The sequence below is a fragment of the Leuciscus leuciscus genome, assembly GCF_965113295.1.
Source record: "Leuciscus leuciscus genome assembly, chromosome: 12".
NCBI lineage: Eukaryota > Metazoa > Chordata > Actinopteri > Cypriniformes > Leuciscidae > Leuciscus > Leuciscus leuciscus.
In genome coordinates, this window is record NC_138736.1 from 13,256,971 (window position 1) to 13,284,827 (window position 27,857).

Sequence of the window (27,857 nt, forward strand, 5' to 3'; positions counted from 1 at the left end):
GTGCTGTTACAGATGGCTCTTCTCCTCCTTTCGCCTGTGATGCCGAGTGCAGTATATGCCCTGCAGAGGGACTGTCCAGCAAAGCCTCTGCACCCTACCTCTACAGGCAAGCACCTCACAGACTACCTTGTAACCAATCAGGTCAAGGTGTGATCGCCAACAACTGGAGGCGGACTAATTTGCATATTCATAGAACCGTGTCTACTAAATGAAGCTAGGTTACATTCAAGCTATTTTATGGCATGAAGACATTTTTTTCAAGGAACTAACGTTTAAATATGTCATTTTGGTGATCAAAGATGACTACAGGTCAACTTTAATCAGCAGTTCTCCCATACAGTAAAAATGTAATCCCTATAAAAGTACCATAAAATAGTTCAAACATTTTGGTTTATAACAAAATAAATTAGACAAGTCAAGTCAAGTCAAGTCAAGTTTATTTGTATAGCGCTTTTCACAATACAGATTGTATCAAAGCAGCTTCACAGTATTAAATTAAAATAATACAACAAAGTTTTTTGTTTTTTTTTCAAGAGGAATTTATTGATTGATAAAATTAAATTAAATATCCCCAAAATATCCCCAACTGAGCAAGCCAAAGGCAACAGTGGCAAGGAACCCGAAAAACTCCATCAAGTGACCTAATGGTGTCCTAAAACTCCATCAGGTGACCTAATGGAGAAAAAAAACCTTGGGAGAACCCAGGCTCAGTCGGGGGCCAGTTCTCCTCTGGCATTTATGAGCTAGAGGCCGGATTGTAGTTTGAACTATAGGATTATATGAATGCCTGGCTGAAGAGATGCAACTTTAATCTAGTTTTAAACAAGTAACATGAACCAGAGTTTTTCAAACTGACCCAGGAGTTCACAAGGGAGCACTAGTGGTCCATAGAAAAGTTCAGAGAAAAACTGTGTAAATAATAATAATAATAATAATAATTCAAATAATATATTTTATTAAAATAATAAGAGATTAAATAAAAATATATAATATAAAAATATAAATACATAATAAATATATCTTCCAGTATTATAGTAAGTAAAAAATAAATAATGTAAAGTAAAATAAAATAAACTATGGGTTATGGTTTTGCAAGGTCCACAACGCCAGCCTCATTAGAACGTGTTGCAATACTGAGAAAAAATATCTGTATAACCAGACATTATTACAAACTATGATTATTATAATTTTTTAGAGTAGTACTGGTGACATTAGCATTAGTATTCAAGATCATATGTTTAGCTCAATGACAGCTCAGTCACGCAACATTTCTTCTTGAACGATGATGCAAAGTTCTTCAGAGATTTTGTGATGTATTTCGAGGCTGAAACACAATGAATTGATGGGAGAAGGCTTGCTGCACATAAAAGATCTCCAGAGCCAATGGGAACTATAACTGTCTATTGTTTTATCTGGTCCTGGAACTGAGGGACCCCATGTGGAGAGACATGCAAAGACACAGCACCCCTAGTAAAGACAGAAAGGCACAGGTTCCGTGCAGAAAGGACCAGCCATACTGAACCAGTGATGAGTGTATAGTTTTTGCAATGACTGTAATGTGAATGTGTATGATCGTCATGTTCATTTACACATCACAGTCATTCTGAAGTAGACTGCTTGCTTTAACATTTATTTTTATTTATTTTTATGGTCGCTTTAATTGCAAATAGAAGCTCAGTTTTTTATCTTTACATAAAAAGCCAAAATTAATTAACTATTTTAAGATAGTAAATTGACCCAAAAGATGGAACCAAGCATTTTTAGAGCATTTTGTGTTTATATCCAACAAAATTCGAACATAATATTTTATAAAAATGGAATTAGATTTGAGGTATTTTTCTCTCACAATTATCAAAAAATTCCTGATTAAAATTACCTTGATACTTGGTATCTTGATTTCTAAAACATTGTGTTGTGTAACCACTCCATCTGCTGGGCAAACGTAGATTCGTAGACATGCAGAAAACTCAACGTACTAAAATAAAAGTCCCTCATGAAAAGTCTCTCCGCTCTCTTAAAACGAATGATTAATGTATTTATTCTAATTATATATATCATGTTGTTTAAAAAATAAATAATTAAAAAACTAAAATGATAAATAATAATAGCTCATCCCATCAAAACGGGGAAAGTTTTCATTATTTTTGTCCTATCAGGAAATAATAATATGCATGACCTGTAGAGAGCGCTCTTCGAGTACAATCGTGGCATTTTTAAACACCTCTTAGAATTTATCACGAACACGGAACCTTCAGAAATTAATATAATAAAATATGATAGTATAGTAATACAATTTACAAAAACAAAAATTTTATTTTTATTGTTCAGGAAGAGGCGCCATTTACTGTCAACCAGCTGTTCTGTATGTGTATGCCTTGGTAAAATTGTACCATGGTTACCCTGGTTTACGCCCAATAATAATTACTACAATTGTAGTTACTAATGTAAAACAATACGATTTTTTCTTATATGTTATCTTCTTCAAACAGTACTAGAAGCTTACACAACTCACATGTAAATGTGTTAAATCTCAATGACATGTGGCGGCTTACTACAGCGCGTTGTTGTAGTAATATCTGTAGCAACTGTGGTATTTTGACGTCAACTATAGTTACGTTACCATGTTGAACCCATAAGAATACACGCTTGTGTCATTATGCTACTAGACTTTTCAAGTATGTAGGGAGGGCAAGTCCAGACTGAACTATGGGTGTGACAAAAAGAAAATAGGCGTTGCTTTTGTCATTCAGGAGTAATATGAAAAGGAGGACAAGCAAGACGAGATTTTGACGGCTTCACGAAGAAAGCTGTCTCGCTTCGGATCCATTTGTGTGTGTTTCTGTCTATACGGACTCCAGTTGAAAGACGAACCGAATCTTTTGGATATAAAAAGACCTGTACATGGACTTGTCATGAAAAGACGAGAAACGGATTTATCGTAAGGTATGTTTTTATGACATATGTGAACCGTCAAGTGCTCAGATGTCACGCTTTGTTTGTTTACACGCACCGCAAAAGACGCGACGCGGCAAACTGAAGCTCTCCTATTAAAATAAACGATTTCGCGCGCTTGCACTGTAAAGACATTTGTTGATTGTAATGGGAGCTTTCTGATTTGTCGTGTCGCGTCTTTCATGTAACGCCAGTCATGAGGCGTCTCGAGTCTTGTCGTGAGTTGACTCGTTTGTTACAAGTGTAAAACATAACTTTGGTTATATTTTATATCTATTATATATATATATATTTGGTGATATTAACAGACTAAGCAGTTTTTAACAACAAACACTGCTACTCTGGTGCAAAACTTTGCGAATGTTTTACGAGATTTTACACTATATTATACTTGTAATATTTTTTTTACAGTGAGAAAGCAATTAAATTATAATACACATTGCTGTATGCTGTATTATTTTAGTACTGCACAGTATAACCTAGTATCACAGTATTTAATGTATTACATTTTTATTATCTATCTGTCCACCTATCTGTCTGTCTGTCTGTCTGTCTGTATGTATGTCTATTCTATCTATATATCTATCTATCATTCCGTCATTCTGTCTATGAGCTTAGTAGATGTTTGTAGAGTTCTCATAGAGACGGATAGATAGCAATACGCTGAATAGATTTATTCATAAATTTTTAATTTTTTTTGTCCATTCTGTTGTTCTATCTTTAGGCCTCTGGCATTCTCTCCATCTTCCTTTCATTCTTTCTTTTAAAATCCAGCATAATGATGCGTAAGTCCAGTTCAGTGGGTGCATTGTTGGAGCTGGACTACTTGCCCTGGGGACAGGTAGATAGAGATGGGACCCCGGGCTCCTCGGATGATGATACGGTTGGGGCCTCAGCATCCTATCCTTGCACCCCAGATGCAATGTCGGGAAGTGATGGAAAGGGGGAGCTTAACAGAGATCACAGCATTAGTGTGGAAAACCTGGTCGGCTTGGAGAAGGAATCTGGTTTACTGAAAGTTACGAACCTGAATGAGAGCTTTAAAGCTTACAGTGACAGCCAGCTCGCTGCCAATGCCAAAGGCAGCTTTGAGAGTATGGGAAAGTGTGATGCCATGCACTCTTCGTCATCCTCACTGAAATCTAACCATATGTCCAACTCCCCAAAACCTCCTCATTATCACCGACAGCAAGCTCGGGCCAAACTGGCTGCTGCTAAAATACACCTTAAAAGTTTGTTTGGACAGGTAAGTTTGGAGACTTTATTTAGTTTAGTTAATGAAGTTGTTCAAATAAAAATCTTTAATGTGATTACTTTCAGCTGACATATTGACAAATTGATTTTATCAGGAGGACTTTTGTTCTATATTATTTTTGTTCTGATTCAGTCAACATGTATATAAAATAAAAACATATTTTACAAATAAAAATTATTATTAATTTATTATTATATTAATAAAAAAATATGTAATTTATTCCTGTGATAGCAAAATTGAATTTTCAGCATCATTAATCCAGTCTTCAGTGTCACAGGATCCTTCAGAAATCATTCTAATATTCTAATATTAATAACCATTTTTTATTATTATCATCAATGCTGAAAACAGTTGTGCTGCTTAATTGATTGTATGGCAACTGTGATACTTTTTTTTCTTTACTTTTATACTTTTATGAATAGAAAGTTTTTTTTAAAAACAGCATTTATTTGAAATGTATATCTTTTGTAACATAAATTCATTTACTGTCAATGTAATGCATCTTTGATTACTAAAAGTATTAATTTAAAACATCACAGAAAATAAATAAATAGAAGATCATATAACAATGTAAGCACTGGGCCTATATGGCAAAAGACAGTTCATTCAACTAGCCTGGGACTGGGCCATCGAGCCATCTTTATTGTTGAGCCTTGTTTATGTTTTGTACATTACATACATGTATTTCGCATACATTAGGAGCAGCAGGGCTTCAGCTCCAGCATACAATACGGTTTATTCAGAATTTACAAGCCAAGTGTGATGAAGTGAAAAGTCAGGAGTGCTTTTGGTATTACATAATTAGTTAAGTTCAGTTTGAATCAGTGCCACCCCTAGAGATATAATGTTGCTTTGTCCAAACAGTGAAAGAAGAAGCAAACTCTGAAAGGGGAACTGAATGTTCTAGTGCTCTATAAGGCAATCACACTATTGATGCAAAATGTTTTTTTTTTATTGTTTTTTTTTTATCTACAATAGTGTGGCAAGAAATCACAACAGACAGACACTGGAACAATATCTACAATATTTTGCCATCTGATAAATATCGCATTGTCAGAATGTTTTCCGTGACGTAACGCCTTCATGACATTTAAGTCATGGAACACTTGTGTAAATTACACTTCCTTAAAGTCTCAAATCAAGTCAGTTATCTTCATGGCAATGTTATGCATATCAGTGACCTCTTATTTTTTCACACAAGGGTTCACCGCACTCCTCGCATTCAAATTTGACAAGTGCAGAGCACAGAGAGAACATAACCAGGTAAAATCAGTCATCTCAGCAAACAATCAAGGCACATATTTCCTCAATCTCATGTGGATTTTCTCCACATTCTGCTTTGCTTTTGGCCTATTCTCTGTCCGCCACTTGCAAAACAACCCCTCCCCAGCCCTTTATTTTGGCCCACTGTTACTGATTCCACACTTTTTTGTTGTTGTTGCTGGATCTTTGTCACATATCCTCTAACCCTCTTGTTTCTCTCAGTGCTAAAGAGAGGCGCTCTCGAAAGCCTTTCCTCAGGCAGTGGAGTCAGGTGGGCCACGCCAAAGCTCAACTCAGCAGAAAGGAGATGGAAAATTGGGCCAAGTCCCTTGATGCTTTGCTGGACAGCAGAGGTGAGCGCTCAGTCATTTTTTTTTTAAATGCTTGACTCGCCAGGCAGCTGGTCAAAGGACGCTTGCGAGACATCATAGCGTCACATGGAAAAGGAAAGCTGTCGTTCTACTAACTTTGACCTGGAATGCTGTTCTTGGAAATCGAGATATTTGTGGCCAACTACCCGCCCATGCTTGAAACGTTGTTTTAATGAAAATAAGTGCAGAGCGGACCATAAAGCCTACTGTCTGATATAGTGTAGTTTTTTTAATATACACTACTGTTTAAAAGTTTTAGGTTAGTAAGATTTTTTTTATATATATAAAGAAATTACACCTTTTATTCAGCAAGGATGCATTAAATTCATCAAAAGTGACATTTACAGTGTCACAAAAGATTTCTGTTCCAAATAAATGCTGTTCTTTTGAACCTATTCATTAAAGAATATAATCCTGAAAAACAAAATCATGGTTTCCACAAAAATATTAAGCAGCGCAACTGTTTTCAACATTGATAATAATAAGAAATGTTTATTGAGCACCAAGTTAGCATGGAATAATTACACTAAAAGACTAAGCCGCTTTGCCATCACGTGTTAGAGGCCGTTCACACAAAATGTATATTTCCATTCCACTGCACTACTTTTCCATTATTTTTCTATGTAAAACGGACGTGTTTGACCGCTCGCATCTTGCGTCTTTGCGCGCATGACACTGCATTCTAAAAACGTTGAGCTCAAGTTAAGTTAAACTTTTGAAAAACACATCTCTAGACCTTGCGCTTTTTTTCGTTCCACTGATCTGCGTCTTACATTTTTAACATCAAAAACGCGATCTGTGTGAGCCGGCCCTAATGGCCCTGATATACTTGAAGCGAAATTGAAGAACGAACTGATGTGACGTCATTTCGAACAAAATCAGGCCAAAATGAACTTCGGAAAGTTTGAAACAGCTTGCCAAAGCGAACTTTCTGGAAAAGTACGCTACGGCTGGTAAACACCTTTTTAAGGTGAAAATTAAGTTGTACTTCTGATAAAACGAGACACTGACACTGCTTTTCATGTTTAATACGGTAAAGCTGCTTGAATTTAAGCAATCTATTGTTTAAAGTGCTATATAAATAAACGTGACGTGACTTTACTAGAGTGCTTAATTGCAGAACTCGTGCAAACATATCCACATTGCTACAATGATGCTTTTCTTATGCTTTATTAAAAATGCTTGCTGTTTTCTCAATTTTATTGTGTTCATTTTGTTATTGAGAGGAAAGTGCACAGCACATATTTACATATTCATCTAAATGTCCCTCTCAGCAGTGTGGGATGTTCGCTAACAGTATATTGCTGGTAACCTAGTTTGAATCCTATATCCCTAAGCGAAGAACGAAAAAGTACTTTTCTTTGAGTATATTGGGGCCTTTATACTGTATTTCTGGTCAAATAAATGCAACTTTTGAGTGGTAATGTAGGTTAGCTTGGTGTGTGCTCAGTACAATTCTGTGGTTCTGTAGTGAAACCCATCTATTACATCATTGAAACACCCTTGAAACTGCTTCCTCTTAACATTGAGGAACCACTTTCCTGTGTAGCTTCAGGCACGGGTTTCCGGAGAATTCCCTAACGATAAAACGAGATGAAGAAACGAGATAACGGAATAATGGGCTTTTCCCCTAGAGGTTGGGAGCTCTGACGTACAATTTCACTGATTAAACCGCCTAGATTTTTACATTTTCAGAAGGAGATGTGAGTGGTGCTTGCCTATGAAAAGTTTACAGCATGATGGCAGGATTTTGCGAGTGGTTGTAAAAAAAGAAATGAGAACAGCCACAAGGACTCTTGATATGATTCAAGTCCATTGAGTGAAAGTGTAGGTGAACATTGTTAGTCAGATCTCTTAGAAAAGTAGTAGCACTCCTCTTCTCAGCAAACCACATTATTCGAAGTATGATTCATGTTCTTAGCATGATCTGTTGATGTTTAGTACTTACTGTTTATGGTTAGGGGCAATAATAATATTTGCCATAGAAAGCACCACTAATAATTATAGCTGACCTCAAATGTGAGAATGACATGGCCAAGCAGTAAAATACAACTTGAAAAAAACTTTAAGCTTACATTTTTAGTGCACCTTGTGATGTATAAACTGTGGACTAAAAATAAACACTCTTACGCTTGTCTTGACACCTTGGCTCGTCATGTTTCCAGTGATCGGTTTTATTATTATAATTAAAAGGACTTAATGATTAACAGCATCTTTGTTGGTATTACCTGCTTTGTTGGCATTTTTTATTTCTGTTCTCACCCATAACCGGAAGCAATTGATTAGTGTGACAGACCTCATAAAATGTAATAATACGCTGATACACACGTAGCACATTTTGCAGTTACAGTTAAGACTGTTTGGACAAAGGATAACATGGAGTTAGGAATTCAAGCTAATTTGGAAACTAATTATCTCCTCACATACTTAATAGGTATGTGCTTAATAAATAGTATAAATCCCATATTCTTCAGAGAGGGAACTTTTAGATATGTAACTGTTATTAACACTTTAAATGATACAGTATCATAATTTTGACAGTCTGTTAAAGTCATATTCAATTTATTGTGTAAGATTATTATAAACTTATTGTAATTACCAAAACCATAATATTTTAATATGTTAAAATAAATTGACCATTTATTTCCCGCATTACAAAAAAGCAACATTTCTTAAAATTGTGACACCAAATAAGTAACATCCTTTAGACTGTTTCTACAACATGATGGAAAGAGAAGTAAACAAAAATCGCATTCCATTTCTGCAATCATAACAAATTGTAGTGTTATAGTGTAATTTACTGAAAATAAGTTCATCAGTTACTAAAATTGGACTTTTTAAAGCTTCTTAGCATTTTAAGTTCAAAATTTGTGCCATATTTATTCATGCCAGCGCATAGGGTCATGCTAGTGTGGATTATACAGCATTTCATTTAGCATTTAAAGCTTTTTTTGAATTGTGTGGTGGATTTGTTTTGGTGTCTGGACTGGTTGATGATATGTTGGAACACCAGTATGTTGTAACTACGGAGCCCTGTCCCCGTCCTACTTCTATTTTCTCACTTCAGAGTGTCGCAACCCCGCAGTTCACGGGTTTTGAGAAAATCAGAGGGTAGGAAGGTATGTGGTGTGAGATAAACCCTCAAGATTTCAACGTCCAAAGCTTTTCCTTCTCTGATTTTTTTTTTTTTTTTGCAAGTGCTGCTGTATATGACGTGTGTGGGTGTATGGCAGAACATGCATGTGAACGTGTCATCTGAGCCTCTACCCCTCCCATTTGTAAACAGAAATAGCTGTTTTTCCCCAATGTTCGTAAAGGTTCTTTTTCCTTCTCTCATCTCACGTATCCTTTAGTGGGAGTCACAGTCTTTGAAGCATTCCTGCGATCCGAGTTCAGTGATGAAAACCTGCAGTTCTACTCGGCCTGTGAGCAGTACAGGCAGTCGTCCAACAAATTCAGCCTGCATAGGAGGGCAAAAATGATTTCTGAGACTTACATCCAGCCAGGTGCTCCCAGAGAGGTAGATTTATCTAAATTTAGCTGTCTGTTTACTGTGTAAACAAGTTTTTCACCCAACATGCCCAAGCTGCTCTTTCTCATACAATGTAAATAAATGGGGACTGGGGCCTCTGAACTACAAAATGACAATGACACGTACATTATATTCCAAGTCTTCTAAAAATAAAGTAGTTCTCAAATCTTGTTTTGTCAGGTTTTATGCGTGCCAATTTTGAATTAAACTGACTATCATGGACTGATTTTCCAAACTTCATTATTTTTGCAAATTCCACGAATGCAGCAGAAATTTCAAACTTCACCTTGAAATTTCAGTCCTTTCCTCGCAAAAATAGATGACTTCAAATTAAATCTGAAGACTTAAAGAAAGATAGTAATTTTTGTGTTTAATTAAAAATAAAAGTGATTACGAATTTTTGTGTCATTTTTGGAGCTTGACAGTCCCAGTGCCTTTTATAAAACCAAAGTAAAAAAAAATGGTATAATTAAAAAATGTAACGAAATTAAATAAAAAAAAGTTTTTTGTCATTTTTGGAGCTTGACAGTCCTAGTGCCTATTTAAGCATAGAACACTTTTGGACTTCCTTCAGAATGTAATTTTTGATTGAACTACTCTTTGTTAGCTGTTTTGTGTGAATATTTGTGAATTCCGAATTTTTTTCCACCACTTTTAGGTGAATCTGGACAGTAAGACAAGAGAACTGACCATAGAGCTCCTCAAAGCCCCCTCTCACACTTCCCTCTCACATGCCCAAAAGCGCATCTACTGCCTCCTGGAAATGGACTGTTACCCACGTTTCCTCCAGTCGGAGATCTACTTCACACTACTGAGGGATTCATACTAGAACAAGATTTGGCGGAGTGTCCAATAAGAGTGAGGTCGTCCTAAAACTGTACAGACATCATGTCTGGACTGTAAGACAGGAGACAGCAAACATGTCTCTGTGAGAACTTTTGATGAAAAAAATTAATTGTAACTACTGAAGAAGGTTTTAGTTAAATAAAAAGGGAAACCGATGAGCAGGGATGATGCGATTGTCTTGAACTTGAATGCATCTAAAAGGTATTGCAATGGGGATCGAGGTGCTAATATTTTATAAGTTTGATTTGGGCTTTTCTCAGTTGCTAAACTGAAAACATTACAGGCCGATAAGGATGAAATAATGGCGTGTTGACAGGCAACAAAGGGAAAACACGTCTGGCAAGAATGGGCTGTTCAGTGAAAGGCCCAAGCACTCATTATGGGTGACATCAGGGTCAAACCATTTTCTGACTCATTTCTCATTCAGACTTATTTCTAGAATTTACTTTCCCGTTTCCTAATATAATTAAATACATATTTAAACAAAACGTCAAGATCCCACTGACAAAATTAAAATAGGCAGTAATCTAAATAAGCCATATGAACACAAGTACTTTAAATGGAAAAAAAAAACTTATTTGTAGCCTTTACAGATGGCCAGTTCTTTATCGGTTTGTGTTTAAAATGATATTTTAAACCATGTGCATTAGTATAGTGGTGTAGTGTTTTTTGTGTGTGTTTTTTTACTTTATGGTTACAGATTGGACATTTAAGCTGTACACATTCATTCATTTGAAGAAAAAGTGACTAGAAATTGAAATCAAAGGTCTGCCACTGATTTTGGCCTAATGATTTTAGTTTTTTTCTAAAATCAAGTAGTGTGAACTTTTTTTGGTTTGTTGTTGTTAACTGTAGAATTTTGTGACCGTCACACATACTTAAGTTGGGAAATGTGACCTGTTGACAGGTTTAAAATGTGGAACCTGCTTAAGCAGGAATGGGTGCCAGCACTTAAACCATTCCAGTAAGCACACATACATTTATATGGCATCAGGAAATTATCAGAAAAGCACTGTATTCTTATTACTGTGCACAAACACCAAATACACATTCAAAATCACGTTATGAAAATGTCCGCTTGAACATCCAAGAGGGAACTTTTTTTAAATGGATATTACAGATGAACACGCATAGTGAAAAATGTCTGGTATATGTGTCTGGGTTGTCCGCTTCAGATTGAAAAGATGTGAGGTTCTGTAATATGTACTTATATACCCCCTTTTTAGTGTTTGTTGATGATGTCTACAGACTGAGACATTTAGACGGTACATGTATCATAACTTTAGACATGATATTAGGAGCTGCATGCACTAATGTCCTTGGTCAAATGTTTCCAAGGGTTTAATCTGTTTGTTTCTAAATATAAATGATTAATGAATGGTTTGAGGTAATTATGAGATCATTGTATAAGAATGAGCATCAGCTTTACTGTAAAAGTATTTATGTTGTTTGAGAGCAGCGATCTAAATGAATCTAACAGAACAAATGTCAACAATTTCATTTAATTTTCCATGAAAACGAAACTGTACTTTTGCATAGACCTGTTTTTGAAAAACATTATAAATGATCAGATTATAAAATTGTGATTAAAAAAAAGCACAAGCCATAAAATTATTCACTGATGTTTTTATAAATAGGACTGATTTAAAAATGTAAAAAAAAAAGTCTTACAAGCACAAATCTAATGGAGTTACATATAGCTGCTGATGTTACTTTCATTAAAGGTCTTTTTCACTTTTGTGGTGTATTAAAAATTATTGAAGTAATTTCCCCCCTTTATTGTTCTTACTTCTATCCTAGCTTCCTTTGCAATGTCCAACGGTTAATTTCTTAAAATATTCCTGCTTCAATGGCGTCCTGTCACCAGGGTCGCGTGCTGCGATACTCTTGTTTCTGCCGGACCCACTGCGCCGTACAGCGGCCATCCCCAACCGTCCAAGAACATCCGCCACTCGAGATCGCGGCAGCTCCACCTTTCCTCCGGTCCTCTTCTCTGTTCTGTGACACTTTGGCCCTCAGGTCGCTGCATCGCTCTCCATTGCGTTCTAAGGGTGCTATGGAGGTCTGCTCCTGAAGATGATCTTTCTTGGGGGCAGCAAGTGTAGGAAGGGCGACAACCTGGCCTTGAAGATGCGGTCTGGAAAAGAAGATGAAAATCAATAAAAGCTGGAGGGCAAGAAAAAGGAAATTCAGCAGCAGAGAAGATGATTTCAGGACAATGAAATACAAGGTCAGGGCTGAGGAGAAGCAAGTGAAATTTGTATCAGAAATGAATGTATCGGAAAATAAAATGATAAAAAAAGGAACATGCACATACTCCATTTCCTGTCACTGAGTCATAACTAGGCCCACACAGAACACACTTTCCCCCCACATTTTCTGCACTGAATATAAATGAAAATATGTAAAATGCCATACTTCAGATACAATACACATGGTAAACTGATCTGAGAGTACTAGACTCTTAGTGGCAGGTAAGAGCATAATCATATTTGACCAAAAATATTGAACATACCAGATTTTTACATTTTCTGAAGAAAATGTGAGAGTTATTTGCCTGCGCAAAACTCACTGCCACAATCCTAGTTTGTATTCTAATATCTAGATCCCTTCTTCAACGCAATTCAATAGAAATTTTCACCCTTTTTTGTTCATCCACCAAGGTAAACAAAGCAAAAAACATATGACATTTCATACAAACAAGATAAATAGAAAAAATATATAGCTATAAATAGCTTGAGAAACTTTATGAAAACAATGTTTTCCCTTGTAAAAAAGAAGTAGATAGCATACTTCTGAAAATAGTACTTGTATGGAAATGATACTTGTGGAAACTAAACGTGTTGTTTTCTGACAGTTAACTTATACATTAAAATGTATTATAGTTTGAAGTTTATATTAAATGCACTTGAGGGTGCTTTTTGACCCACTTACATTTTGATATGAAATTTCATAATTATGTCTTTGAAAAATGGTTAAATTGTCCTGCCGAATATACTTACAAGCATGTATACAGTAGTTAACTAAAATATACTTTAAATGTTATTGAAACTTGTATGTCCTGTATATTTGTAATTCGATTTGTAATTAAGATGTTATTTAGTACATTTAAAATAACTTGTCTAAATGTAATATTGAATATCACACTACAGTTCAAATTATAATCAAGTACTTCACATATGCTTTAGTATGTTAGTCAACACATCAAAATGAGTGTTCTTTAAAGCACAAAAAATATCAAAACAATGATTTACAATGTACTTTAAAACGTTTTATTTGACATTATTACAAAGAGCACTTTTAAAAGTGCACTTAAGTGTGTAGAAACGTGAGCCGTTTATTTAATTTATATTATATTATCTGCAAGTACAGATTTAAAAATATATATACTTTAAAGATTTGAAGTACACTACAAGTGCACAATTAAGCACACTTCTTTTTCGCAAGGGTTGGTCGGTGGAAATTCAGGAACTTTTGTCCTGCAAAAAAAAATTTATATATATATATATATATATATATATATATATATATATATATATATATATATATATATATATATACATACATTCCATAAACAAGCATGATAGTATGAGACAATGCAGCAAATTTGAATACTCAGGGTTAAGGGTTTGTTCAAATCTTCACCCCAAGTTTGAACTGTAATAACAGTGATGCTTGGCTGAGCAAAGCTCATTAACAAACATATACACAAACAAATTCAGCAGTTCTTTCTGTGGAATTCTGTAGGCGTTGATTCTGTGGAGGCCTAGTCATTACCTCATTCTGAATCCCTGGTGTTTTCTTCAGTAATCGCTTCCAATTACACATGTAAATAATACAAAGAACAGCACCAGAAGAAACTGACTCTCACAAAGGTTATGTGAGAAAAGTCCGACCTTTCTGAAGTGTGTTTGTGTTCCACTGCATCTGCCTTTGCCCCTGAGTCACACACTCTCTCACAGAGCACTGCTTTCAGCCCTGAGGAAGCACACACGAGAGCTACTAATGGTTTACTAATGTGGTTTCCTGCGGACCATCGTAACTTTTCACGTTGCACCATGGTAAATGGTTGATTGCGGTTCAAATGGTGCATTCATTACCTGGAAGCTTCAAGGGGTTCTGCCTTTCCACCAATAACTGCCCGAGGTCTCGGCTGTTGATATGGCGACTGTAGAGGTTGCTCCTGGCAACCAGACCCTTGTGGCTACAGGATATGAGGAAATGGACAAACAACGGCGATAGAGGGACGGGACAGGACGGAGGGCCGAGGAGAATACAGAAAGGAGGGTAGGAGAGTGAAAATAGATAAATAAATAAAAAGAAAAACAGAAAGAAAAAGAAACAAATGGGACAGAAAAAGGGGGACAAATAAAAACTGAATTAAACAAATGCAAACGTAAATTCAAAACTCAAGTATTGTATAAAACAAATTCCAGTGAAAGAGGACACAGGCAATGATTGTGTAATGTAATGTCGGCTTTTTAATCTCAGAACAAACTAACGAATATGTTGTAATGTTGCAAATTAGCATCAGATTTTGTTTTGGAGATCAGAGCTGCAGTCAAACGCAGTGGCTATTTTGAGACTATATTTATTGCTTAACTATAATTTTGATTGATTGCCTTGATTGCTGAACTATGGAAGCTTGTTTTCACCACAGTTTTTTTTTGTTTGTTTTTTTTTTTTACAATTCACAATTCTGACTTTTTTTTCGCAATTGCGAGTTTACATCTCACAATTCTGACTATAAAAAGTCAGAATTGCGTGATATATAGTCACAATTGCAAGTTATAAAGTCAGAATTGCAAGACATAAACTTGCAATTCTTAGAAAAAATTCTAGCTTTTGTTCCTCACAATTGTACTTTATATCTCGAGACAGGAAGATATAAACTTGCAATTGCGTGGAAAAAAGTCAGAATCGCAATTGCTATTCTGACTTTATAACACAGAATTACGACTTTGTACTACTTGTTACATTTTGCATAGCACCTAACTTTTTCTGCAGCAGTTTATTTCTGTTAAAAGAAAATCACTATCGCCATCTACAGGGCATTGAAAGTATTATCTTGTGCGTTTGGTTACTCACCCAAACTGGTCAACAAGGCAACTTTAGCGATAGCGGTATCGTTTTCAAAAACTAAGGGTATGTTTAAGCAACACCGTTTTCAACTGAAAACGAAAAACTTTTTATGCGTTTTGGCCGTTCATTTACACAGCAACAGCGTTTTGGGGGCCTGAAAATGCACGCTTTTTAAAGTGATGCCTTTACCTTCTCCATGTTAACAACAAAAACATGAATTTGTGAAAACGGTGACATCACGCACATGCGTATTACATGTTCACACATGCGTATTACGTGTTCACAGAGTGTTTCTTGACAAAGTGACATCGACCACTACTGGCCAGGCATGAATAATACAGCCCATTTAGTCATTTTCGCAGATCCGTGTGAACGGGGATCTTTTGAGAACGTTGTTGCCTGTTTTTAGTCCATCGTTGTCATGTAAACATACCCTTACACTTTAAAACCTGTTTTCAAAAGTTTGCGTTTTCAGGCCTCCAAAAAGCCGTTGTCATGTAAATGAATGGCCAAAACGTATAAAATGTTTTCCATTTTTAGTTGAAAGCCGTGTCATGTAAACAGCCCCTAACATACAGTGCCCACAAACATTATTTGAACACTTATGCATTACTCAGAACTGTATGAATGTATATGTATGAATTAGGTCATAATATATCAAAGCAGGGTGAGACTTTATGCACAAACTTTTCTCACAACCAACTATTCTGAGCAATTTTGTAAACTTTTAACTGGTATCATGGGCATTTTAGTGCATGGATCTAGTTCATACAGGTTTCTAGAAGTGTTTAGTCCATCATGTTTACTGCAGTATATTGTCTGACTACCGGAAAGTTTGCAAATACTTCTTTGTTTTTGGTTTAACATATCTATTGTTTTACCATTTAAAACCAAACAAACTTCTATTTTTATGAAATGTTTTACTTGAAAATGTCTTAAAATATTGTGTCTCTAAATATATACACACACTACTATTTAAATGTTTGGAGACAGTAAGTTTTATTTGAAAGAAATTAATACATTTAATCAGCATGGAGACATTATATTGATCAAAAGGGACAGCAAATTTATAATGTTACAAAATATTTTTATTTCAAGTAAATGAGGTTCTATTCATCTTTCTATTCATCAAATAATCCAGAATTTTTTTAATCAGTTTTACCAAAATTATTAAGCAGCACAATTGTAACTGTCAAAAACATTACATGTCTACTGTTACATGTCTCCCAAATTTTGAGCAGTAGCATTTATTTATTTATTTATTAATTAATTATATATATACACTACCGTTCAAAAGTTTGGGGTCAGTAAGATTTTTTATGTTTTTAAAATAATTATCTTCTGCTCACCAAGGCTGCATTTATTTGATACAAAAAAAACAAACTGTAATATTGTGAAATATTATGACAATTTAAAATGACTGTTTTCTATTTTAATATATTTTAAACTGTAAATTATTCCAGTGATCAAAGCTGAATTTTCAGCATCATTACTCCAGTCTTCAGTGTCACATGATCCTTCAGAAATCATTCTAATATGATGATTTGATGCTCAAGAAACATTAATTATTATTATCAATGTTGAAAACAGTTGATGAATAGAAAGTTCAAAAGAACAGCATTTATTTAAAATTGAATATTTTCTAACATTATAAATGTCTTTACTGTAACTTTTGATCAGTTTAACTCATCCTTGATGAATAAAAGTATTGATTTATTTTATTTATTTCCCCCAAAAATAAAATTAAAATTCTTACTGACCCCAAACTTTTGAACGGTAATGTTTAATGTTACAAAAGCTTTCGATTTCAGATAAATGCTGTTCTTTTGAACTTTCTATTCATCAAAGAACTTTGAAAAAAATTTTTACACAACTGTTTTCAACATTGATAATAATAATGAATGTTTAATAAAAACTAAGAAATTATATGTTGCCATTTATGTATGTATATACACACTAATAATGAACAACCACTGGTCAAGAGCAGCACCCTGAGGCCAAGACAAATGTCTGATTTGAAACACAAGTGAAACCAAGGTCCTGAGGAGCTTCAGACCATTAAGTGTAGAATCTAAAACATAACATGTCAAATCCTTTACAGTGTTACAATAATTAATTGACTGAATTGAAAAAATAAGAATACCTATAATTTTTTCAACTGCTTTTATTATTTGCTACTCAGGAAAGAGGATGTTTGACAGCTGAGGGTTAACACTATAGTAAACTGATCTCTAAAAACGTTATCTATATTCTAAAACACTCCTTAGTGTAAAGGGTACGGAAAAGACCAAAAGAGATTCCAGTTTAATTACAAATGTGTATTATCAAAACATTTTACAGGTAATCGTATTAATTATTCATACACTCACAACAAGGAAGAAAGCAAAATCATACAATAATAATTCACCCAACATTGAAAATTGTGTCATTATGTTTTCAAACCGCAGGCTGTTTTTTTTCTTTGGAACATTCTCATTTGAGTTCCACAGAAAACTTAACAAAAGATTATGTAAATAATGACAGGAGTTTTCATGTGTTGGTGAACTATCCATTTAATTGAAACTAGCTAAGTTTAAGACAATGACGTTCAAAACTGAGGGTCAATGAAAGCTGAGCCTAGATCTATTTAGAGAGCTAGCATGGAATGAGAGCATGAGGAAAAGAGAGATAAAATGTGTGGTTGAAAAGAAAAGTTCAAACTCATCAAATGAACGAGATACAAGTGAGGGGTTCAACAACACGAGTCATAATTGGGGAAGGCAATGTTTAAAATGATCATGTCATAATCAGAGATGAAAGGAAGAAGAGAAGAAAGAGAGAGGAGGAGAGAAATGTTTAGCGCCTCTCCAAAAGAAAACGGTCAAGGCCGCTTACGTGTTAGAAGAATAAACAGACAGTGTATCCGATACACAGTGATACACTAATGATGCACTAATGAGTTGAATTCACATTCTTGCCGCTAAGTCGACCATGCACTCATCTAACACAGGAAGTGGCTCATAGTGAACATTAACGACCTCAGTGTCTCTTCGCTTTCATTCCCACAGAGCCAATGCTCTCATCCCCCAAAATAAGCACCAGATGGAAAAAGCGAAGAGGATGCAATGTAAATATTTGCAAGAAAATTGCTGGATTTAGACTCAAGTATGTTGTAACTGGCCGTGAGGTGTCGTTGAGATGTACCTGGTGCGTTTTGTCCTGCAGCTGTCGTTGAGTTGAGAGGAAGGGGTCTGAGCCTGCTGGAGCCCCAGGGCCACGACGGGACGGTGGGGGGCCCGGCTGGGGGAGGATCCCACACTGAGCGAACGGGATTGCGGAGATGATGGAAGCAGAGGGGGAGAGTGGGGGGGACCTGCAGGGCGAACGAAAGGCCAGGGAAGAGCCCTCTGCTCCTCCCGTACCACTGTGGAACAAAGGAAGCGATGTCAGCAATAGGGATAATCGCGATTAATCGCATCCAAAATAAAAGTTTGTGTTTACATAATATAAGTGTGTGTACTTAATAAGGGTGTACTATACATATTTTGTATATTCAGTGAGGAAAATAAGTATTTGAACACCCTGCTATTTTGCAAGTTCTCCCACTTAGAAATCATGGAGGGGTCTGAAATTGTCATCGTAGGTGCATGTCCACTGTGAGAGACATAATCAAAAGAAAAAAATCCAGAAATCACAATGTATGATTTTTTAACTATTTATTTGTATGATACAGCTGCAAATAAGTATTTGAACACCTGAGAAAATCAATGTTGGTACAGTAGCCTTTGTTTGCAATTACAGAGGTCAAACGTTTCCTGTAGTTTTTCACCAGGTTTGCACACACTGCAGGAGGGATTTTGGCCCACTCCTCCACACAGATCTTCTCTAGATCAGTCAGGTTTCTGGGCTGTCGCTGAGAAACACGGAGTTTGAGCTCCCTCCAAAGATTATCTATTGGGTTTAGGTCTGGAGACTGGCTAGGCCACGCCAGAACCTTGATATGCTTCTTACAGAGCCACTCCTTGGTTATCCTGGCTGTGTGCTTCGGGTCATTGTCATGTTGGAAGACCCAGCCTCGACCCATCTTCAATGCTCTAACTGAGGGAAGGAGGTTGTTCCCCAAAATCTCGCAATACATGGCCCCGGTCATCCTCTCCTTAATACAGTGCAGTCGCCCTGTCCCATGTGCAGAAAAACACCCCCAAAGCATGATGCTACCACCCCCATGCTTCACAGTAGGGATGGTGTTCTTGGGATGGTACTCATCATTCTTCTTCCTCCAAACACGTTTAGTGGAATTATGACCAAAAAGTTCTATTTTGGTCTCATCTGACCACATGACTTTCTCCCATGACTCCTCTGGATCATCCAAATGGTCATTGGTAAACTTAAGACGGGCCTTGACATGTGCTGGTTTAAGCAGGGGAACCTTCTGTGCCATGCATGATTTCAAACCATGACATCTTAGTGTATTACCAACAGTAACCTTGGAAACGGTGGTCCCAGCTCTTTTCAGGTCATTGACCAGCTCCTCCCGTGTAGTTCTGGGCTGATTTCTCACCTTTCTTAGGATCATTGAGACCCCACGAGGTGAGATCTTGCATGGAGCCCCAGTCCGAGGGAGATTGACAGTCATGTTTAGCTTCTTCCATTTTCTAATGATTGCTCCAACAGTGGACCTTTTTTCACCAAGCTGCTTGGCAATTTCCCCGTAGCCCTTTCCAGCCTTGTGGAGGTGTACAATTTTGTCTCTAGTGTCTTTGGACAGCTCTTTGGTCTTGGCCATGTTAGTAGTTGGATTCTTACTGATTGTATGGGGTGGACAGGTGTCTTTATGCAGCTAACGACCTCAAACAGGTGCATCTAATTTAGGATAATAAATGGAGTGGAGGTGGACATTTTAAAGGCAGACTAACAGGTCTTTGAGGGTCAGAATTCTAGCTGATAGACAGGTGTTCAAATACTTATTTGCAGCTGTATCATACAAATAAATAGTTAAAAAAGCATATATTGTGATTTCTGGTGTTTTTTAAATTTTTTTTTATTATGTCTCTCACAGTGGACATGCACCTACGCTGACAATTTCAGACCCCTCCATGATTTCCAAGTGGGAGAACTTGCAAAATAGCAGGGTGTTCAAATATTTTCCTCACTGTAAAAAATACACACATATGCATGTATATATTTAAGAAATATTTGTATGTACAGTATACTGTATATATTTATATATAATTTATATTATATATATGAATATTTTATATATAAATAACAAATTTTTCTTAAATATATATATATGCATGTGTGTGTATTTATATATACAAAATAATTATACACTGTACACACACATATATTATGTAAAGACAAACTTTTATTTTGGATGTGATTAATCGCAATTAATCGTTTCACAGCCCTACTACAATGATTGTTCTTTATGTTTTTGATTCACTAAAAATCATCACTCAATCACTCATAAGAATCATTCATTCAGGAATTAAACTACACTGGTTGTGCTATATGTTTCTGGATCACTAAAAAGAACCGGCCCATTAGAGTTATTTGTTTAGTATTGGACTACAAAACTATCGTTGCTGTCTATTCAATAGTGATACAACTAAAAAGTAGCACAGAACGACTTTGTTCGCTTCGATGTGAACCGTTAACGCAACCAAAAGCCATTCCATTCCAGTATTTTAAAGAATGGCACAGGCTCTGAATAAGAACAGATTTTTGGTACCCAACTCTAGTATATTTGATTTACAATTGATTGATTTGTACATGGATTCAGATTCTCAAAGTCATTTCGGTTGCTGAAAAAAACGTTTCTAAGGGCTCTAAAGTAACTTATAGACCGAATCAAGACATTTAATGAATAATAGGAGGCCTGTTGCCAGCTGAAACTATTTATTACAGCATCTGGATGATGTCAGTATTCAGCTAGTTGGTGTAAATGTCAGCTACTAGGGATCTGGATGTGCCAACTGGTTAAATATACGACATGGAGCCTATGAGTAACCCACCTTCTCTTTCCATTAGTGAATATGGTTTGATCTCTCCCTCTGGCTTTTTTGGGGGAACTTTTCTCAATTGGACCGCTGTAAAAAGACCATGGTGGTCAGAAAGAGCCAACAGAAACAAACGGTATGACTGAAAATAAGTCTAGAGTACAGCAGGCACTTAAACAGCACACACTACACTCTTCACAGATATTCATATAAATAAATATCCATGGCCATAATGCATATATCGATTATCATTACACTGCACTTTAGGGAAAACATCTAGCACTTATCTATAATTTAATTTTAAAGGGGAACAGCAAAGGATATTGTAAGGGAGTGAGTTCATAAGTTGTTGGGACTGATTAATGTGGGCAGACATTATGGTGATCTGGTTGAGTGCAAAGGAAGAGTATAGTGAGTAGACTCTTTCTTAAACCAATGGGATACAATAAGGGACTATTAAAAGTATGGTGGAAGCAGGGTGATGGTAGGGGAGGGGAGGGGAACAGCAGAAATTCAATGTTCTTACAAAAATCCATACATCCCCTGATCCGTCAGAGGGGAGGGAGGTGTTCCTGGGAGAGTTTCATGAAACAAAAGTGCTTGAACAATGAATGTTTTAAGTTGCTTGCACATGTTAAACCCGATCTAGGGTGACTACCAACTATAAACAGTACGATCTGGGCTTGATGAGTTATTTATACACATAAATAAATATATTGAAAACGGTTGCCCAAACACGAAGATGCCATTTTACAGAAAACAAAATAACAGACTGTGGTTTAAATCAGGAAATAGACTTGCCTCAAATATAGATGCACTAAAAATATAAAACAATAAAATAACCAAAAGAGAGCTGTGGGCATTATGGACCATCATAATAAAGACTTAATTGTGGAATCTGCTCAAATATCATTTGGAAAATGAAATTGCTTTCTCAAAGGTTCACAATCAAATTAAATGTGCATTTGTAAAAGGAAACTGCAGTGCTTGCAAGGCAGCAAAAGAATAGTGGTAAAGTTTTGGGTTCTGGGCCGCTTCTTCTTCTTTTCTTTTTTTTTTGCAAAACAATTCAATCTATAATCATCCACCAGGCCGTTAATTATAAGGAACATGCCATGCAAGTCTATTTGTAAGAAGGTCTATTCGTCTAACCCTAAATGATGTAAGTGAACTCAGTGACAGTGAAGAAAATAAATTGTTGATTGATTTTTACCTTAAAAAAAAGTATAACCATAAGTTTATCTAGAACCAAAGTCATCAAAATGAAGAAAATATTTATAAATAAAGTCTTGACATTTGCAGCTAGACTAGTTTTATTTGAAGTTACAACTAGTATTTGTCACCAATTTGCAGTGAATAACAACTAAATAATACCACTGTCATATGATATAAATGATATAAAAATGTTTTTAATTAAAATTAGTGTTTCAGTTTTATTTATATACCATTACGTATTTATTTATACTTTGAAATAGGTTTTGTTTTTTATATATTTCCAGTTTTCATTTTCATTTTAATGTAAGTAATTTTGTGGTTTAGTCATTTTTATTAGTTTTTTAATAATTCTATTTAGCTTTAGTTTGCTTTTATTTTTTATAAATTTTAGTTAGATTTTCAGTTACTTGCCAAGGCAGCGCTTCAAATTTTTTATTTATCTAATATTTACATATATACAAAATTATTTGTATTAGTTTTAGTTTTAGTTAGCATTAACAACACTTAATGCATAAAATAATGCAAAATACATTTTCATCGGCCAAAAAATATTTATGGCCGGTATTTACTCACCACTGTCAGGTGTAGCAGCAAAAAGTTAATACTAAAAGACCTAATCCTCAAAAAAGTAATAGATCAACAACAAACTTAAAATGATCCATAAAACAAAGTTTGATTGGACTTTGATTGGAAAAAGTAAAACGAGGAGGAATTTCAATACAATGCTGCCTTGCACGTACAGTACTGTAAGGAAGATAAGGGGGGGGGGGTTGTTCTCCATAGAGAACAAGTCACGTAACACTGGCACAGATCCAGAACAACATTCCAAACCCACGTAAGCACAGAACAGTGATTTAGTCTGACATTACCTGATCTACTCTGGAAGTAGCCATCAAAAACCACAAAGTTATTCACCTGAAAGGAGCAAGTGTGACATGTTAGACATGTTAGTTAGTATTCAAAGAAAAAACTATTGTATGAAGTCTGTATTGTGTGCAAATGAACACGCTCACGTCATGGACATAATCCACATCAGGATTTATATCCATGACATAACATGTAGAGTCTGATGAAGTTGTTTTCAGTGACAGTATCATTAGGTTCAGTTATAAACTGGATTTCTGAGAAGAGTAACACCATGTCCTCCTAACCAAGTATGACACATTAAAGTGTCAATGAATAAAACCCTCTTCCGGAATATTACTGGTTCAAAATCTCACTCCACATAACATCAAACATGCTCTGATTGGCTGTGACTGATTTGCTTCATTCAGCAATTTCAGGTGACTCTTACCTGAGGAACGCTGTTTTTGAGATCAAAATGCTTTTCTAGAAATGACAGGAATTTAGGAGAAGGTCTATCGTACGCCATCTGCTCAGGCTCCACCCGTTTGTGCTGTTTAATCAGAGAATGTGAAATCTGAGTCGCAAACACTAACAGAGCTCTTTGCAAAATAAATACAAATGGGTCTTAACACTGACCTCTCTACTGGACAAAATAAAAAAGGGACAGTTCACCCAAAGATGAAAATTCTGTCATCATTTACTCACTCTAATGTAACCTATATGACTTTCTTTTTTGGGGGTGTAATCACAAAAGTAGATATTAGGTAGAATGTACATGCTGCTCTGTTTTTCACACAAGCTTCAAAAATTCCAAAATAAACAGCATAAAAGCTGTCGATACGACTAATGCGATACATTACATGTGTATTCTCTGAGAATTAAAAGAATTTTCGGAGAAACACACCAAAATGTAAGTTACTTAAGTTTTTAACCAAAATCTTAGCCTTCACCATATCTCTTAAATCTTATTTGTACTTTTGCTTATTCAGCCTTGCCATCTAGCATTCAGGAAGTTTGAAAAACACATAAAAAACAATTACGTTTTCGTCATTGACGTCAAAAAATTGATGGGGCAAGTTTAATGCATGTGCAAAAGATATTTGACAGCTATGGTGAAGGGGGAAATTATCTAGGAATAAATAATTAAATTTCTGTTTGTTCAAACTTGTAATATAAGCCTGGTTTCACAGACAGAGCTTAGATTAAGCCAGGATTAGGCCTTAGTTCAATTAGGACATTTAAGTAGCTTGCCTAAGAGAAAAACATTACTGGTGTGCATTTTGAGACAAAACAATAGCACTGACTTATTTTAAGATATGCCAGTGCAAGTTGCTTTCAGTTAAAACAGCTTAAACATGCATTTTAGTCTGAAACTAGGTTTAAGCCTTAGTGGTTTAAGGTTTAAGTCTGTGAAACCGGGGGATAGTGACTGAGTTATATGGAACACTTTCATGATACTTTAATGGTGCTTTTCGTTGCTTTGCACTTGTTTTTGTTGTATGGAAAAGATAGCGTGAACATTCTTCTTAAAAAGAAATTGTGTTTCATGTCACATGGACAAGGTTGGGAATGACATGAGGAAATGATAAATAAACTAGTCTTTTAATAGATCAGACCGCTGACACTCACTTTCAGCATGAATTCAAAGAGTTCAAGCCCGTAGCCATGTCTCTGCATGGTCTCTGTCACATAGAAATCCAGCACACACAATGGCTCGGTCTCCAAATGCGCCCCCCGTTGGTTCTAGAGGCAATTACAACATACATGTTGATGCATCTGCTTTAAAAAGTGTGCGCTCAGGCATCACGTATTAGGCAAGATTTAATGAGGGAGTCAATAATGAGGGAACACTTACAAGTAAAAAGAGCTTCTTGTAGCCAACCTTCAGAAATCCAACTACAACACCCCTTCCGCTGGGAAGACAGGAGTCAAAGATTGTTATTAACAGCAGAAGTGGATGTGTTTACATGGAAAAACAGGAAGTAGAGAGGTCAGTTATATTGACATCTAAATAGATTAAATCTGAATCATAGGGTGGGGGAGGGACAGAAATAGCGAGCGTACCCGTTCTGTTCCCCATCTTTCAGGAGGTAGAGATGGTGTCTGTTGGTCTGGAGCTTTGCAGCACTGGTTATAGGTGCAGGCAGATGCTGGGCCTGAGGAGATACACACACACACACACACACACACACACACACACACACACACACACACACACACACACACAACTAATGACAGACTGAAACTGACAGTGAATGACATCTGCAAGCTCAAGAAGAGACAAAAGACAATCATTATCACCTTAGAGGAGGCTTTTCCCAGCTCATCTATAACTGTGGTGATCTGAAGAAGAGGATCTGGTCTAGAGAACAAAAAGAAGGTATACATGCTGAATCTCACACAAAGAAGACATAAAATGTGAATCAGCATTTATGATTCCATAATGGATGCGTGCCTGTTTACAATACACAACTTTTTGGATTTCATGCATTTTGTTTGATCATATAGGTGTGTAATACATTGACAGGTTTTTCAATAGCTGATTCTAATATCAAGGTGGCTGATGGCCGTTATAATGATATACACCTATAATTTAAAGGCAGCATGAAATGGAAGTTGCGATAGTCTCTTCTTCTCTATTGTGACGTATGCATGGATAAATCATTTATAATAAATATAAAATATAAGTCAATTTTGATTTCATGGTGACTTTAAAGATCCCATGAAATTGCATGATGAAAGTCGACAATTTTCATATTTATCAAGTAGCCTGAGTTTGGATGGGACACATCAAATTGCTTGTCCATTTATTACCTAAATAGCCAACATGCTGTCGTTTTAATACAGTTATTTATCATGGTTAGCTACTCGCTGATTTGTTCCATGGGGAGGAAAATGCTCATTCTAGACTAGAGTAATGGTTCTTTGAAGTTTTTTTTAAGATTATGCCAGAGTAAGATATAAGGGCCTTTGAATATTGTTTTTGTCTTGGACTAAAGAGGGCCTTGGAGTCAAAAATAAACAGTTTTCATCTGATTAGACTAGAATCTACTTTTTTTTCCTTTTTTTTTTTTTTACAATCTTTAACAGGCACATTAGAATATACAGTAGATTACCCTATAGTTAACACAGAAGGAATAAAAGCTGCAAAATTCTAATTCTGATTTACTATTCACACACTATTGTTTAAATCAAATCATTTTTGGTGAATTTTAAAATGCATTTAAAATATTTTATTGTATGTATTGTAATGTATGCTGTAACATTCAGTGATGATTATGTATGCTGAAAAAGCCCCACAAATTCCTATATGTTGTTAACAAATGGTTTTATTAAAAATATTTTTTCTTGAATTGCTCCGAAGTTATGGAATTCATTACACGTTTCCATTAGGAATGATCAGTTTGGTTTAAGATTTTTTTTTCATATTTTATATTATCATTGTATTATGTATTATTTATTTATTGTTTTATTTTTTTGTAAATGTGTTGTAGCGCCTTGGATGGGCGCATTACAAATAGTATTATCCATCCATCCATCCATCCATCCATCCATGGCATTGTGTGATTTTCTATAATGTGATTACAATGAAGTCTATGGCTGCCTTACTGAATCAGCATTGTTCAGATTAACTCATGGCCGCATTTGCATCATCTGACGTCAAGCTCTCCATACAGCAATACGCTTATTATTATATGAAAAAAAGATGACCTGGCCTAATACAACATTTAGCCTAATAAAACACCCCACACTGTATACTGTGTCAACCACTGTTACAAGACAAAAGCAGTGAATGTTGCACACCTCCCAACAGATTACACCCCCTCTATAGTTCACATTAAAACATACATTACCTGCCATGCGCTTTCCGCCCTGCACTCAGGTTATTATCCAGCACTGAAATTCTCTCGGGAAAAAGCGCATTGAGGTCGAAAGGGAAATCCATTGTAAGGACAGATCTGAAATCTTAAGACAATACTCTACTAATGCCCTACTGCAGGTTCAGATGCATTTATCACAGTGACAATCGATTCTCACTGCATCACTGGCCAGCACTTAAAATACCAGTTCCACATTAGTGCCGCTTCAGTAGTAGGCTTGTTTAGAGGCATAGATGTATAGCGGTGTTATCAATGATTCCTCTGTCCTCCCATTGTTTGTGTCACTCCCTTCCCTTAGTGCGGGATGAGCGGCTTGAGCGCCGTAGTGCTGTTAAAACACACGCCTGCAGGATTCAACACGCCAAAATACCACAGAAGTCTACCAACATCTGTAATTATTTTAAAGGTGTGCAGTTGTAGCTCTGAAAATATAAATAAATAAATAAATCTACACACAGTAGCAGAAATGTGCGGCTTTAGAAGATTTATTTCCGTTTCCTCTTGGCAACGTCGCACAACTTTGTGCTGCATAGCAACTAATATATTGCAGCCAGAAGTCAAATGGCCATATTATAAACACTGCGATTCTTCTACCCTTTTAGATTTTTTTTCTTTATTTGCTATTTTCACCCT

The 27,857-nt window shown here is 35.8% G+C and overlaps 2 protein-coding genes across 9 annotated transcripts; one reads left to right on the plus strand and one right to left on the minus strand.

Moving 5' to 3' along the window:
- The first annotated feature begins 2,684 nt into the window (after positions 1-2,684).
- Positions 2,685-11,958, plus strand: LOC309510506 (uncharacterized protein). 2 transcript variants are annotated; one of them, XM_082185317.1, is made up of 6 exons: positions 2,685-2,943; positions 3,727-4,198; positions 5,409-5,470; positions 5,693-5,823; positions 9,195-9,361; positions 10,032-11,958. In XM_082185317.1, exons 2-6 carry the CDS (start codon positions 3,731-3,733, stop codon positions 10,200-10,202), a joined length of 999 nt encoding a protein of 332 aa, XP_082041443.1. In that variant the 5' UTR covers positions 2,685-2,943; positions 3,727-3,730; the 3' UTR covers positions 10,203-11,958. The 2 variants fall into 2 exon arrangements, with proteins under 2 accessions (XP_082041443.1, XP_082041442.1); XM_082185316.1 differs by having other exon boundaries at positions 2,688-2,943; positions 3,677-4,198.
- atat1 (alpha tubulin acetyltransferase 1) lies at positions 11,826-27,857 on the minus strand. 7 transcript variants are annotated; one of them, XM_082185309.1, is made up of 12 exons: positions 27,198-27,752; positions 25,645-25,705; positions 25,408-25,499; positions 25,199-25,256; positions 24,973-25,086; positions 23,792-23,893; positions 23,367-23,412; positions 21,298-21,372; positions 18,485-18,704; positions 14,320-14,423; positions 14,116-14,197; positions 11,826-12,356 (listed from the first exon to the last, which is right to left on the minus strand). In XM_082185309.1, exons 1-12 carry the CDS (start codon positions 27,287-27,289, stop codon positions 12,080-12,082), a joined length of 1,323 nt encoding a protein of 440 aa, XP_082041435.1. In that variant the 5' UTR covers positions 27,290-27,752; the 3' UTR covers positions 11,826-12,079. The 7 variants fall into 7 exon arrangements, with proteins under 7 accessions (XP_082041435.1, XP_082041434.1, XP_082041437.1 ...); XM_082185308.1 differs by having other exon boundaries at positions 14,116-14,218; XM_082185310.1 differs by having other exon boundaries at positions 12,220-12,356; positions 13,997-14,218; positions 27,198-27,857.